This window comes from Schistocerca nitens, chromosome 3 (assembly GCF_023898315.1).
Source record: "Schistocerca nitens isolate TAMUIC-IGC-003100 chromosome 3, iqSchNite1.1, whole genome shotgun sequence".
In the NCBI taxonomy this organism is placed as follows: Eukaryota; Metazoa; Arthropoda; class Insecta; order Orthoptera; family Acrididae; genus Schistocerca; species Schistocerca nitens.
In genome coordinates this window covers 764,213,035-764,228,865 of record NC_064616.1, presented here as the reverse complement: position 1 = coordinate 764,228,865, position 15,831 = coordinate 764,213,035, and the positions used below count along the sequence as shown (strand labels likewise).

Sequence of the window (15,831 nt, the reverse complement as noted above, 5' to 3'; positions counted from 1 at the left end):
AAACACTAATTTCCTCCTCCTCCTTCTCCTTCAGTGTCAAAAAAAGGAAAGATTTCTTGATATACACCTTCTTGATTGCTTCCACATATTGAAAGTACTTGAAATGCTTCAAAAAATCTTCTAACTCTCATCCATATAATTCTGTGTTTAGTCTTCTGGCTGTCTTCGTGTGTGTGTCCACATATAAGCAATACAATTTTGAGTATATATAAATAAATGCTAGGAGAAAAATTGTTATTTTCACTTATTTTCCTTCACTTTTGTTCATTTTCCCTCCTGTGCCATGAAAATTATGTTTTTTATTGTTTTTTGTAACATCTTACTTATACCTTGAATTTTCGTTATCTTTCCTTCATTTTTTCTCAGTTTGTTTAAAATTCATCGATTGTGCTAGATGTAGCAATAATTATATGTCTACTACTCATTCCACAATCAAGTATTTCTCAGAAGAGAATCTCTTCATCTCTTGTATATAGAAATATGATTTTTTAAAAAATTCATCTGTTGATATGGTGCTATCTTGCTATCTTGTGGCCAAGTATTCACTTAAGTCTCATACTTCAGGGGGGTCATATGCTGTCCACTCAGACACCTCTAGGATTTCCCATTAAAACCCAACTAGAGAGCTGTATGACACAAAATTCCAGTTTCCTTAAAAAGGCACATGATCATCCTAGGATCGACAGAGGCAGAGGGAAAGCTTTATTACATGATCCTTCCACACCTACAGTATGGAGTCTGATCCAACTGCTGGTATTGGAGCTGCTGTATCTGTTAGTAGTTGATCAGACCTTTGTGTGGAGATGTTTGGACTGGTGTTTGCTTTCGTGAGTGCTGGGAGGGCTTGGTGGAAGAATGCATTCGAAGTTCATAAGCAGTTCCTGCTACTACTTGGCCTCAACCACTGTGGCTGTGTGCAGTACACTCATAGATCTTAGTACCACTTCAGTCTGTTCGTTGGGATACGCTGGGTCAGTTTAGATGTGCATTTATTTGTTTCACTAGAACATGTCTATGGTAAGTGGCATTGGAGTCCTTCCTCAGCCCACGTGGGGGCACCCCCTGTCCTGGGTGTTGTGGCCTGTGCTGGTTCCTGAGGCAGACCAGCTGCTCTTCCTCAGTTTTGGCATGCTAACACCTGGGTTATGGTTGCTGTAGAAGTGCCCAAAATTCTCTTAATCTAGAGAAAGTTCGACAGCTTGTAAATCATCATGAGCTACGTAACGTCTGGTATCTACCATCATCTCTGGCCAAAGGAGAAAGCCCTGATGGGGGAGGTTACATGGTAATTACATGTATATTGCCACAGGATCTGGGCTCACTCTTTTGTGTGTAGAATGTTGAATAATCTCTGTGGTCTGTGGCTGCAAAAGTTTTCGCCGAGGCTGTGGTTACTGATGGGTGAAAGAGCATAGCCAAGAAACTGGCCAGAACTTCACCATATGGGAAATCCACCATGGTCTTGCGCATCTGAGTTTTAACATTTCTGATCATTCGCTCCATCTATGAATTACACACAGGTGGAATGGGGTGGTGGTAAGATTATCAATACCATTTTTGTCACAGAACTGGTTAAATGTGAGGATAACGAATTGGAGACCATTGTTGGGAAGGAGAGTGGATGATGGGGAAGGAAATCGGCCATCCTCTTTCAAAGGAACCATCCTGGCGTTTGCCTGAAGCGATTAGGGAAATCACGGAAAACCGAAATCAGTATGGCCAGATGCAGGTTTGAACCGTCATCCTTCTGAATGGGAGCGCAGTGTGCTAACCACTGTGCAGTCACGCTCAGTATAGGGACAAACAAAAATATCTACCAGCTGTGACATCTGATATGTAAAGGTGGGCTGCAGACAGAGGAACAAAGTAAGTATTATTGTGGCTTTACAGAGTCTAAATAATCAATTGCAGTGACCATCTATCTACATTTACTGCAAAAGAAAATGTTAAAGTTACCACACACTATCTATAATCTCATATTTGGTTTAGGAGCCATTTTTTTCTCTCAGAAATATCTCAAAATATCCTGAAGGAGACTTATACCCACAGGTCATGCCTATTCTCGAATCTGATTTGTAGTTTTTATTATTGCTACCTCAAAACCGTTTTCACTGCTTTGGAGAGTAGTATTTACCGTATTTGAGACTTCTGTATTATGAGCTGTGTATATAGCTATTCATCCATTGTATTCACCAAGTCTGATAAATGTTGTACACTAATTGAGTTGTTACAAACCATGACGAACTTTTCTAATGGACTGCCAAAATTCTGTTTGGGCAGCTGCTGTATATTAAAATTTTTAGGAAGGGAACATTTCTTTCAGCTCTGAATTATTTTAAAAATAAGAATGAAATTTTCACTCTGCTGTGGCGTGTACACAGATATGAAACTTCCTGGCAGATTAAAACTGTATGTCATATCAAGACACAAACATCTTTTTTAACAATATGTATTTTATTTATAATTTATAACAAAATTACAGTTCCAAAGTTAAAAAAGTAGAACATCATAATTTTTCAAAGGTGTGAAGTATGCAGCATTACTGCCATTTTTCCCTTAATATGTTCTCATTTGTAGATTTTTTCGTATTATTCAGTATTTCATACTGTCCATATGTTCTCTTCCATTTTCGTAGCCATTTTCATTCTTTTGTGAAACAAACAGTACACAGCATGCAGTAAACATATTTTTGGTTTGTTTTTTGACATGAGTATTCATGAGATGCAAAAAAAGTATTTTATGTGTAGTGAGCGGAGGTAGATCTGCATTTAAAGAAAATTACATGATTTTCAACACATGTGTAATTTTGCGGACATGATGTGGTTTTCTATTGCTTCTTGCTTGCACAAAGAGTTGTGTGATATGACTATGACATAATAGTATACAGCACTACAAAACAGAGGAGGATATACTCGTAAGTGAGAATTTTCTTTTGCACTTAATTTAGAGAGGTAAAGAAGACAACGAAATATATCACTTAAAAAACAGAGGATGAGGAGAAGTTATACAATTTATAGTTGGTTTTCATATACAGCTCAGTACATGTATGAATTTGGATTCCTTGCTTATGACCTTAGCCTTTCACAGGCAAGTGCTCTACTGACTTGCTTACGCCAATTGAAACATGATTAATAAGGCGAATGACCATGCTGAATGCAACTAGCAACATTTAGTAATCAAAACTGGTGACTAAGGAACGTTAAGACACACAAACGCGATTTATCTGTAATTTCAATGAAGTATTATCACATCTGCTGATATTATAAAAGCTGTTTCCAAATTTCGAAATTCTTAAAGTAAGGACTGCTACTTGTTGCCGAATTATATCGTTAAAAAGACAGTACACTCATTGCCTACACCATTATCTATTATTGTTAACAAATGTTTAGAATTTGGAGTATTTGCGAACTGACTTAAGGTATCGAAAGTTATCTCAGTTTCTAAAGAGGGGGACAAACAACTTCCCCAAAGTTACAGAGAGGTCTCAGTTGAGTCAATATTTTCAAAGGTATTTGAGACTAAAACACAGTCTCCTATGTAACAATCAGTTTGGTTTTCGCAAGGGGAGATGCACAACAGCAGCCTTCTTGGAAAAACTTTAACAGCTCTTGAAGACAAAACTTGATATCACTGCCATTATGTGGCCAATCCTGTTGACATACTAACAAGGAACCTGGAGTTTTATGGGGTGTGTTGGAGCACATTAGCTGTGATTCATCCTTGTTTAAGCTACAGAAAACACTTTGCCTCAGTCAGAAACACAAATGCCCTCTTAATGGAAATCTGCGCAGGTGTTCCACAAGGACCCTTATTTAAGATGGAAAAGCACAGAAATCTACTACAAGGTGTTTACAACTTTGAAATAATCCACCAGAATGTACAGGACTTGAGCAAGTAATATGAACAATTAGATGTGTTTGTAAATGAAACTATGCCTGATGTGCTTGCTATTAGTGAACACTGGTTATGTGATGCCAAATTAGAACTTTTTAAACCTCTAAACATGGTACTAGTTAATAAGTTTTTCAGATCTTCTATCAGAGGTGGGGGTGTGTCAACGTATGTAAAAAACACATTTGATTTTAATTCTCTAAATGTAAGAAAATATTCATTAGAAGAGACAATTGAATTATGTGCAGCATGTTTAAAGATACCAAATGATGAAATTTGTGTTATATGTTTATATGGACTGCCAGGTGGAACATTCGAAGTTTTCTTAACAAAGTTTTGTAACATGATAGAGGATGTTTTTATATCACACCTGAACAAGTTAGTAATTATAGAAGATTTCAACATAAATGTATTAGCAGATAAGTTACACACTAGACTATTCAAGTATGCTCTGCTTGAAGTATATATGAAGACTATAGTGTAAGATACGTGATAAACACTGCAACCAGGGAGACTGAAACATGCCAGCCTGCAATAGATAACATAATCACTGGTATTCTCCTATATGATCTTACATCTTCTGTTATTATAAGTGCTTTGTCAGACCACCATGCAGAAGAATTAAGTGTGCACATAAAAAAGGTTCCTCTACATAGTTGCTATAGATATGTTAGGATGAATACAGATCAAAATGTAACTCATTTGAATAATATGCTAAGTGATGTGGATTGGAACAGTATTCTAATGCCACATTATAGTTATGGCAAATTCTCAAGTGAACTATACTACATTCTCAACCAAGCCTACCCATTAATAAAAATAAGACTTCAGTCATATACTGTAACCCAAAACTGGATATCAAACTCAGTCACTGAGGTTAGAGAAAAACCAAGATGGTATGAGTATGCTATGTTGAATGACTTGAGCCAGAAATACTATGTAGACCTCCTAATTTCGGAAAAACAGAAACATTTTGCAAGTGTCATTCAAAACTCAAATAATATTTTCAAAACATCATGATCACTAGTAAATAGAGAAACAGGTAAATCTAGGAAACATACAACTGAAAATCACTTAATGATAAATGACACAATAGAAACTGATCAGAATAAGATAGCAGATCTATTTAACAATTACTTTGCTTCTGTTGGCTCCAGCATAAACAATCAGCTTAAAAGTCATAAATACAAATTCAGAGGAACACCAGTGTCAGGAAGTATATTTTTGACACCAACAAGTGAAGAAGAAATAATTAAAATAGTGAGTAGCTTAAGGAATTCCCATGCAGCAGGCTATGATAGTCTTAGTCTGGACACTCTTACGAAATGTATATATAAAATTACATTACCTTTATCAACTTTCATATGGAAGATCGTCTATTTCTAGAAGAGTTGAAAATTGCTCGAGTTGTGCCTATTTTTAAAAAAGGAAACAGAACTCTAGTAGAAAACTTTCGACCCATTTCTGTTCTTCCAATCATATTCAAAATCTTTGAGAAAGTAATATACATAAGAATCTAGAACTTCCTGGTATGCAAAAAAAAAGATTTCTAAGGGGCAGTATGGGTTTGTCAAGGGGTCATCCACCATTACAGCAGCATCCAACTTAATCGAAGGTGTCACTCAGGCAATAGATAATAAAGAACATGTATGTGGCATCTTTCTAGGCTTACAAAAAGCATTTGACTGTGTTGATACGACCATATTGCTGGGCAAACTGTGGAACTATGGCATTCGAGGCACAGCCCATAATCTGATGAGGCCCTACATTACAAATAGGAAGCAGTTTGTGTCTATTAGCACTACACAGGGATCATACAAATCAAACACCACTGACACAAATTTTGGTATTCTGCAGAGGTCAATATTAGGACCACTTCTTTTTAGTATTTTGTGTTAATGATATTTAGTCCATAACAAACCATGCTACAGCTATCTTATATGCAGATGATACCATGTTAATATGCCACAACCCAAGCTATTCGCAGCTCGAAGTGGAATCCAATACTACAGCAGGCTTAATTCTGCAGTATTTTAATGAAACCAAACTAAAATTGAACACAAATAAATCTCTATATTGAATTTGATATTGGGGGGCAAAAACTCATGAAAACAAAATTTTAATAGTTGACGAATACATTAAAAAACAATACTCGACCAAATTTCTTGGCCTGACACTTGATGCAGAGTGAAACTGGTCTGATCATGTAAATGAAATTTGCAAAAAGCTATGTACTACCATATATGTCCTAAGAAAACTGACACCTTTTTGTAACATCACCACTCTGAGGCAAATATATTTTGCACTATTTGAATCCCATCTAAGCTATGGGATAGAGGTATGGGGATCCAGCAGTAAAAGTAATATGAAAAGTGTACTTATCTTACAAATGAAGGCACTTAGAATTATGGGAAAGAAATGTGCAAGGGAGTCCTGCAGAAATTTGTTTAAAGAATTTAAAACACTAACTGTTCATAATTTATATGTACTGAAGATAATCATTATAGCAGTAAACAGTAACAAAACACTTAATAAAGAAATACATGATCACGGCAGTAGAGGTAGAGAGAGTCTCCACATCGTCTCTCATAGAACAACACTTTATGAGAAAAGCCCTCGGTATGCAGGCATAAAACTACTGAATTGCTTCCATCCTAATACCTCCAAATTGTCCATTCCAAAACTAAAAAAGAAATTTAAATTATGGCTCATAAAAAATTCTGTATATTCAATATTATAGATTTTGTACACTCGTATGATGGAAGACCATCTATCTAAAAATATATGCAATCTCAGATCTGTGTCACAAACTGTAAATATTTGAATCTCAGATTTGAATACTGTGTCACAAACTGTAGATTCCTTAATCTATGTATTGCAATAATCTCAGATCTGAATACTGTGTCACAAACTGTAGATTCCTTAATCTATGTATTGCAATAAATAAATAGTTTTTATGTATAGTCCATATATGTAACATTGTTCTCTCAACTAAATTTAGAAAAAGTTGTGTAGATAAAAATGGCAGGCAATAATACGTAATTCAAGTAAGTAAGTTCCCAAGACGGGAACAAAAAAAATTGTAATCAGTTGATGTTGGATCAAAATAAATAAATAAATCATTGCAGCAAACAATGATTTGTCTAATAACATAACTCATTCTGTTATGTGTTATGCAGAAATATCTCGAGTGTCATACCTCATTCTGAAGTTAAAGAGATTTAGTGAGCTTGGATTACGTTAGGATGAGATACTTTGGACTATTCGAGTTACATATGTCAAATGGTCTGTTTGTATGGGGACGCTCGCCTCACCTCAAGAACATTCTAAAAATACAAAAAAGTCCTACATATAATATGTAAAACAGGACATGTGGAACATTCTCGTCCTTGAATGAGATTTTCACTCTGCAGTGGAGTGTGCGCTGATATGAAACTTCCTGGCAGATTAAAACTGTGTGCCCGACCGAGACTCGCAGGAGAGCTTCTGTAAAGTTTGGAAGGTAGGAGACGAGATACTGGCAGAAGTAAAGCTGTGAGGGCCGGGCGTGAGTCGTGCTTCGGTAGCTCAGTTGGTAGAGCACTTGCCCGCGAAAGGCAAAGGTCCCGAGTTCGAGTCTCGGTCGGGCACACAGTTTTAATCTGCCAGGAAGTTTCATTCTCGTCCTTGTTTTCCAGACTCAAAATACAATGTTAAATTTATACTTAAATGTGTCTGTGCTGTATATTAAAAATAATATCAAGGGGAGAAACTCATGAACACAAAACCAGAGCTAAGGGTAATTTAAAGGTACCAAGGCACGGGTGAACAAGAACTGAAAATTCCCACAAAGTGAACCCACTGAAAATTTTTACCAAATTAACAATTATGTTCGATCCATGGATCTCATAATTTTTAAAATTTAATGGTACAGCTGGCTATAAGATTACTCATTTTACCATTTTAAAGAATTTTTTCGGAGACCTGAGGAGGATATTAGCATTTAACAAATTTTATTATACTGTACTGTATCAGTAAGTGGTTTGTTTATGTTTTGTAAAATTACGCTTCTATGTTTTGTATAACTATGTCGTTTATACTCTACCCAGTTATTACTGCACAGTGTTTGTACCGTACTACATCATACTATAACGTATCGTCACTAGCCCTTAGAACTATTCCTGTAGCGTATTTTATTATTGTAGTTCTTATTGTGTAGACTACAGTAAACTGACAACATATATATTACTACATCCCGTACAATGACGAAGCCTATTTCATTTTAATATCATCAATGGCGAATAAAAATTCTTAATTATTGGTACAATGTGAGAAAACGTTTAAATGTTCGCACTGACATTTCTTGGTCAATAATATCGATGTATCGAAATACGACGGATATGTGTAGTTTATGCACTGCGATAAGACTGCGTTCGCTGTTGACAGTACTGCGCCGATTAGTTACAGAAGTATTGGCTGCTCGTAGGGCGAAGTGGTAGAGGTGTTTGACGTTTCTTTCGAAAGTAAAATGTGACTTTCTCATAGAGCAAGACGATAGGAACTGTTCCTCGCGTTGACTTTTCGTGTTTCGTGTTAGCTGTGCAATGTACATTAAATATATTCCAGTATTTTAATGAAAGAGATTTAATGATGTCGATAAATGTCATTATGACGTCTTTTGAGAAAGTATTTGTTGTTGTATTATTGGTAGCATGTTTTGACAGAGTGTTATGTGAAGGTAAAATCATTTTTCTGCGCTCGTTTTGTGTATATTTCCAACAATGATAATGTGTTTATTAAACTTAATGGGTATAATGCACAAGACAATGGAAGAGAGAGATATTGCTTCTACAATTGTTTCTCGCAATCGCATGAGAAAAATCCAAATTCTTTTTATGTTTTTAACCAACAACCGTAATTTTCAGGAAAAATTTGTGATGTGCACGTTCTTTTCGAGTGTGAGCCGAATGAAATGTGTGCACAGACAGAAAACGGTACAGCCGAAGGCATTTGCATTTGCAGAACCGGATTTCAGCTTAATGAAAACATGTCTTGCACGCTGATACCAGAACTAGAACATCCCAATATTTCTAGTTCCGAAGCACCCTACATTCGAACCGATCAGAAGTATTCTGGAGCTACAGGTCAGAAAAAATATTTTTGCAATTTTTTTTTAATTCTTTTTGCTTGTAATAAACCGACGTTTAAAATTCGCTTTTGGCTGCTTTGCTGCGTTATAATTACCCGTTTACTCAAAATGTCTTTAATGTCATCTTATGTGTGATGTTAAATTATTGATTTTGTTCTGCTCAGAGTGAATAGTCAACTAATTCTGTAAACATGAAGTTTACAGCTATTTGACTATGCCAGTCCGTCTTTCAACAAGATTTAGCACTTGATCTTTGTGGACAGTCGAGTATATAACATTTAGAACCTTGCTGCAGACGGTTTTTGATAGAGTTTCTCAACATTTCATACCAGATGGAAGTGGAATCAACCTTGAGGGGCAGCCGTAGTTACATTTTTTTATGTTGTCCTCAATATGAATATTCCAGATCTGGTTTTTTTTTTTTCTTTTGTCGAGCACATTAAAAAATGAAATCAAAATGGGAATAAGCTGTGCAGATCCATGTCATTTTAGTGGCTCAGGACAGCTGACGATCACTTACAGAGAAGATAGAAAAACTCCTCGATTAAATATAAGATTTCTCCATCTTTCTATTTTAGGATAGATAGCATTGGTGATCAAAATACCACTCCACAGAAATCACTCCAGTGGTTTGACCAGTAAAATAGATGAGGAATGGCATGTATGGTAAATGAGGGCAGTTTGTTGAGACTCGGAGGGTAATTTCACATCTGTAGAAATTATCCTGTCAGTATCCATATCACGATGGTCTTTGTTAATTTAATCTAGGTACTTGGATTCCCATGTGAGTCTGGCACAAATGGATGACTGAAAGTTAGTACTTCTGCACTCTATCCTTATAGGTTCAGAACTGTAATGGTGTATGGTATGGTGTATTGATATTTTTACTTTGTTTCCTGGTGGTAGCTTTGTCTGAAGTGCATTGATGTATAACTTATGGTTAATTTGAATTAAAAGTGCAATCCATATGGAATCTGGTAATTGTTTTTGCACGTAATTTTTTTTTTCCTGTTTTGGGGCTAAAATAAAGGAAGCAGCTTGTGATTGGTCTGTATGTGGATGTATAAATATGAACTGAATAAATTGCTTTAAATAAAGAATAGCTGTGCTGTTTGGAAGGGGTAAGTTGTTTGAAAACTACACTTTTTCCTATTTGTGAGGGAAGAAAAGGGTATTTTGTATTTTAGTTATTTATCCTTGGACCATTCAGGAGGACTGTACCGGGTGTGTCATATACAGTACAGAATTAATGAATATGTACATGACACATAACAAAGTAGTACCAAGCGAGGTGGCGCAGTTTTAGCACACTGTACTTGCATTCGGGAGGACAATGGTTCAATCCCGCGTCTGGCCATCCTGATTTAGGTTTTCCGTGATTTCCCTAAATTGCTCCAGGCAAATGTTGGGATGGTTCCTTTGAAAGGGCACGGCCGACTTCCTTCCCCATCCTTCCCTAATCCGATGAGACCGATGACCTCGCTGTTTGGTCTCTTCCCACAACCAACCAACCAACCACCACCACCACCACCATAACAAAGTAGGATAAGATTAGGTGAGGGTAGGGCAGGGACTCAGCTTATGCCTAATCTGTGGAACTATCTCAGCATTCACCTTAGCAACTTGGGAAAACTCAGGTTAGGATGGCCAGATGAAACGCAAACCCCACTTCTGCTGAGTGCAAGTCCAGTGCATTCTCATTGGCTTAGCCATATCACTCAGCTTATGATGAGGAAAAAGAACTAGATATAGCTAAGAAACTTCCTGGCAGATTAAAACTGTGTGCCGGACTGAGACTCGAACTCGGGACCTTTGCCTTTCGCGGGCAAGTGCTCTATCAACTGAGTCACCCAAGCATGACTCGCGCCCAGTCCTCACAGCTTTACTTCTGCCAGTACCTCGTCTCCTACCTTCCAAACTTTACGGAAGTTCTGCATGGTTCGTAGGAGAGCTTCTGTAAAGTTTGGAAGGTAGGAGATGAGGTACTGGCGGAATTAAAGCTGTGAGGACGGGGCGTGAGTCGTGCTTGGTTAGCTCAGTTGGTAGAGCACTTGCCAGTGAAAGGCAAAGGTCCTGAGTTAGTCTCGGTCCGGCACATAGTTTTAATCTGCCAGGAAGTTTCATATCAGTGCACACTCCGCTGCAGAGTGAAAATATCATTCTAGATATACCTAGTCTAAAAGGAGATTACAACATGCAAAGTAAGGAGAAACAATGATACAGCTAGAACATGGTATGTTGTTACGTTACACTTCTGAAAAAATAAACACATGAACACATTAAATAACACTGCTGGAAAGTATAACACGTGAACACACAAATATGTGCTGACACCACAATTGATCTTGAACCAGATGCCTTCTCTGAGATGTATTGTACTGCATTTGGAACATAGAAAACAGAAAATGGACAGCAGAAACATTCCTTTGCAAAGACACAAACAGTGTAGTTGGTACATCAGTTAACTGATAAAATGGCTTTGTCTGTTGACAGTGCTTTATAAAGAATGACACCAAAGTGGTTCACATGTCTTTTGAGTGTCAGTTGTTACTTGTTTTACATGAAGGGACCTATATTTGCAAGTGTTAAAAGTGTGCAGGTCACAAAGTTTAGCTCTTCACATAAACAGCTGTATATGTACTAGGAGGGTATGGTAAGTTCAACCAACTCTTTAAGTGGGGTGGTATTGTGAGCCCTAACAGAGGTATGTGACGAGATTCGAATAGCCCATTGGTCAGTGGCTGATGGCTGATACAACGTAACGCAAGGGCTTTGCAATGTGTGAAGCATAAAGAGTTATAAGTGACACTGGTTCTTTGTCTACAGCTGCTGACATCTTGAATTTGAGGGTTTCAATCACCTTTACTACTTCGTGTTTGCTAATTGAAACTAACCTCATGCTGTAGGCAGGTGTAAGATATTTGACTTCGTGATATGGGAAATTTAAGCTGTTTGGGAAGCATTTATGAAATAATCATACATGTGGTTTGGCAGGGTTTTTGCTGATATTAATATTATCAGTATTTTTTATTTATTTGTCCATATAAATCTCTTTTTCAGTACATATATTGTACAAAGGATATTGGACAGAAAACTTTTTTTTAGCTATTGGTTTTTCAAACGTCAAACATACAGAATTCCAATTTTTGACAAATTGGATCTATACAGTTAATAATTACAAATTTCTGAAATACTGTATATTTATAACTTATTTCTACAATTAAAAATACAAATTACATTTTTTCTTGCATAAGATACTGTGAGATTGAATGGTAGCAGTTTTTCAGAAGGTAGGCTGTCAGACTTTTTTGAAGCTTTGTAGTTCAGGAAGAGATTTTGTGTGTCTTGGTAATCTGTTGTGAAGTTTTGTTCCAGCATGATATACACCTTTTTGGCATAATGTTGTGTTACAATGATTAACATGTATGTCACTGTCTGACCTGGTACTGTAATCATGGACAGTTTTGTTTTGAGGAGAAAGGTTTCCTTTTCTCAGTATGCTTTTTTTTTTAAGTGCAGGGAGGGGGTAGGATCTTCAGATCTTTAAAGAAAGGTTTGCATGGTTTCTGCTGCTCACGCGTTTCATTATTCTTATAATAGCCTTTTGTTTCCAGAAAACTGTTATGACCTTGTGTACATTTCCCCAGAAAATGATACCGTACTTCAATATTGAATGTACACTAGCAAAGTATACAGCCCTAACTGTTTCTACACTAGTATTGTTGCAGAGAATTCTTACTACATAGCTCATTTTTGCTAGTTTTGAATTTGGGGACGTGATAACTGCTCCATTTAAGATTCTCCTGGATATGAATCCCAAGAAATTTAGTTTCATTGACAACACTAATGTTTTGGTTATCTATACATATTACAGGTTGTGCTGGATTTTTATTTTGATCAATGTTGAAATTCATGAGTACTGTTTTTTGGGGATTAACTAATAGCCTGTTTCTGGTTAACCATTCAGACACACTCTTTGTAATATCTTTTGCAGATGCAGGAAGATTCTTCATTCCCTTCAATCAATAGACTGGTGTCATCTGCAAACAGTACTGGTACAGAAACTCTAACGTGTGATGGGAAAACATTAATGTAGACCAAAAAAAGGGACATAAAATGGAGCCCTGGGGAACACCTTGGCTTAGTCCATATGGCTCTGAAAGCTGTACCTAGAGTTCATTTCCTTCCGTGTACTTAATTTCAGTTACCTGAGAGCAATATTCCAAATATGATTCAATCCACTGATTTGGCACACCTCTTACACCATACCATTCAAGCTTCCTAAGTAGTATAGAATGGTGAATCACATCAAAAGCGTTTGTTAGGTCCAAGAATAAACCTGAGATTTCTGTGGTTGTCCACTGCATTTAAGACATGGTTTATCAGACTGAAAGTGGTTGTTTAAATTGATTGCTGAGGTCTGAAGCCATGTTGACATCCAGAAATGTTATTCTTGTCGAAGAATGTAATTAGTTTTGAAAGGAACACTTTTTAAATAATTTTCAAAAACCCTGACAAGACATACAGGCATTGATGATCACCTTTTTTATATAGGGGTATTACTTTTGCCATTTTCAGTTGCTGAGGGAAGACACCACATAAGGATGAATTGCATATGTCCAATGAAGGTGAAAGTATTTGTCTTGCTGTTATTTTTATAATATAATCTGGAATATCATCAGTACCAGTTGAATACTTACTCTTCAGTGAATTAATGGTATTTAGGAGCTCTGTTTGGCTTACTGGACTGAGGAACCATGGATATATTATTTATTCCTATAGATGAAAGTTCTTTACATGTTGTATTAGGCGGATTTCCAAATTTTTCCTTCACTAATTTTCAAGCAACAGTTGCATAATAAGAATTGAAACTGTTTGCAACTGCCCTAGGGTCAGTGACATTCTTGCCATCATGTGATATCACAATATTTTTGTGAGTTGTATTCTTCCCCGTAAGATCCTGCACAGCTTTCCACATGGACTTAGTTTTATTGGATGACTTCATAATATATTTGTCATTTTCCTTAATTTTTGCCTCTTTTATGACCCGTTTCAAAATTAACTTGTATTTTTTTAAATAATTAATAAATTCTGGCTTGCTGTGAGTTTTTGACTGCTGAAAAAGTTCCCGCTTCCTTTAACAAGATACTCTAATGCCTGATGTAATCCAGTTTTTGAATCTATCGGTTCTGTTGGAAGTCACTTTCCTTTGTGGAAAGGCTTCTTTCAAAGTTATGCTTGAAAATGTTAAAAAAATTTCCATTTTTTCGTTGGTACTAGAGGTATCATATACTTCTCTCCTAGATTGTTCGCTGATTAGGTACTGGAAGTGTTCAATATTTTTCCTAGTATAAATTCTTTTATGGGTGATGTTTTCTATGCTTGTTGAAATGTGATTTACAGGTATGGTCAGTAATTGTGAAAGGTGGTCACTATAGCCAGTATCAAAGTTTTCTGATGTACACTTGTCCATGTTTACACATACCTGATCAAGGAGAGTGATACTAGTTTTTGTTACATGGGCTGGGGAGCTAACAGTCAAAGATAGTAGGCTTTTATAATATTTAAAAACATTTCCCTGTGAGGGATATGGCTCAGGAAGTCAATATTAAAATCACCACTAGTACCACTGTTTTCCCAGTTGTCTTTAATTTTGCCTAAAGCAAGGTCCAATTTTTTGGAAGAAAAGAAATATGTTGCTAACAGGAGATCTATACACACAAAATATTTTTTTCTGACATTAACTCAACAGCTGAGATTTCAAAGTCTCTTTAACAACCAAGTTTGCAAACAGATGCTATACTCTTATAATCTACATTTTCTCTTACATATATACAAGTTCCCCCATGTTTTGATTCCATTCTAAAAAAGTAGTTTGCAAGGTTAAGATGCATTATTTTTAAGTACTGAAAATAATCATTTTGTAGCCAATGCTCACAAAAACAAAACACTGAAACATCTTTCCATTCACTATTGAGGAATATATTTATTTCATAAACTTTGTTTGTTAATGACTGTACATTCTTGTGTGCAATCTTCAGTGTGTATTTGCAATTTAATTCTGCATCACATTTTTTTGGTGATAGTCTAGTTCCCTAAAAAATGTCTTTCGCCATTTTTATAAGACATCGCATCTTTTTTTATGACACATTTGTCCGAAGTACTTTGGACTGCTTCTATATTATGCCTATTATGACTCAAATTTGCTAGACGACTGATTTCTTCAACCAAAAATTCTTTCCCTCTGTAATTTAAATGAAGGTCATGGCTGGTGTGCATGGACCTGTCTAACGTGCTTACATTTATTAAGTTCACATACAGAAACTTTTTTCATACAGCATCTATCTCTTTGTAAGTGTAGTTTCATGCTCTCCTTTTATATTCCCTATTTTACTTTTTAGTATGCCCCATATAGACTTAGATTTATTGCCCAGCAGTCTGCTGCTGTTTCCAAGTAGTTCTGCATTCAGTTCCTTTTAGTATGCTTTCTTATAAGTCTTTACATGTTCTATGATTGAGACCTAAGACTTTTTAAAGTCCTACAGGAAATCTTAATGCCTGATTTAAACCAGGAACTAGAGTGCTGAATTTTTCGGGAGTGTGTGCTGGACAGTTCATTTACTTGACGACTGTAACTTCTGTCCTATGATATTAAGCATATTATGCAGCAGTTTACTTCATTAGGCTAATGGCTCTATTATGAAGGGATAAGTCTTCATTCTGATTTGCACTGTAGTTACTCACAAAATGTTTTAATTTCTTCACAAATTTCTGTTCTTCCTGTTACAATTTCCAGTTAAGCAAATGCATTT

General features: G+C 36.2%; 1 protein-coding gene across 1 annotated transcript in view; it reads left to right on the top strand.

Annotated features, from left to right (window-relative positions):
- Window positions 1–8,307: 8,307 nt before the first annotated feature.
- LOC126248760 (uncharacterized) overlaps window positions 8,308–15,831 on the top strand; it is a 30,677-nt gene continuing 23,153 nt past the window's right edge. The window contains exons 1-2 of the mRNA XM_049950113.1: window positions 8,308–8,608; window positions 8,796–9,014. Of these exons, the coding sequence (XP_049806070.1) occupies window positions 8,518–8,608; window positions 8,796–9,014 (310 nt within the window). The 5' untranslated portion in view covers window positions 8,308–8,517. The remainder of the gene's footprint in view (window positions 8,609–8,795; window positions 9,015–15,831) is intronic.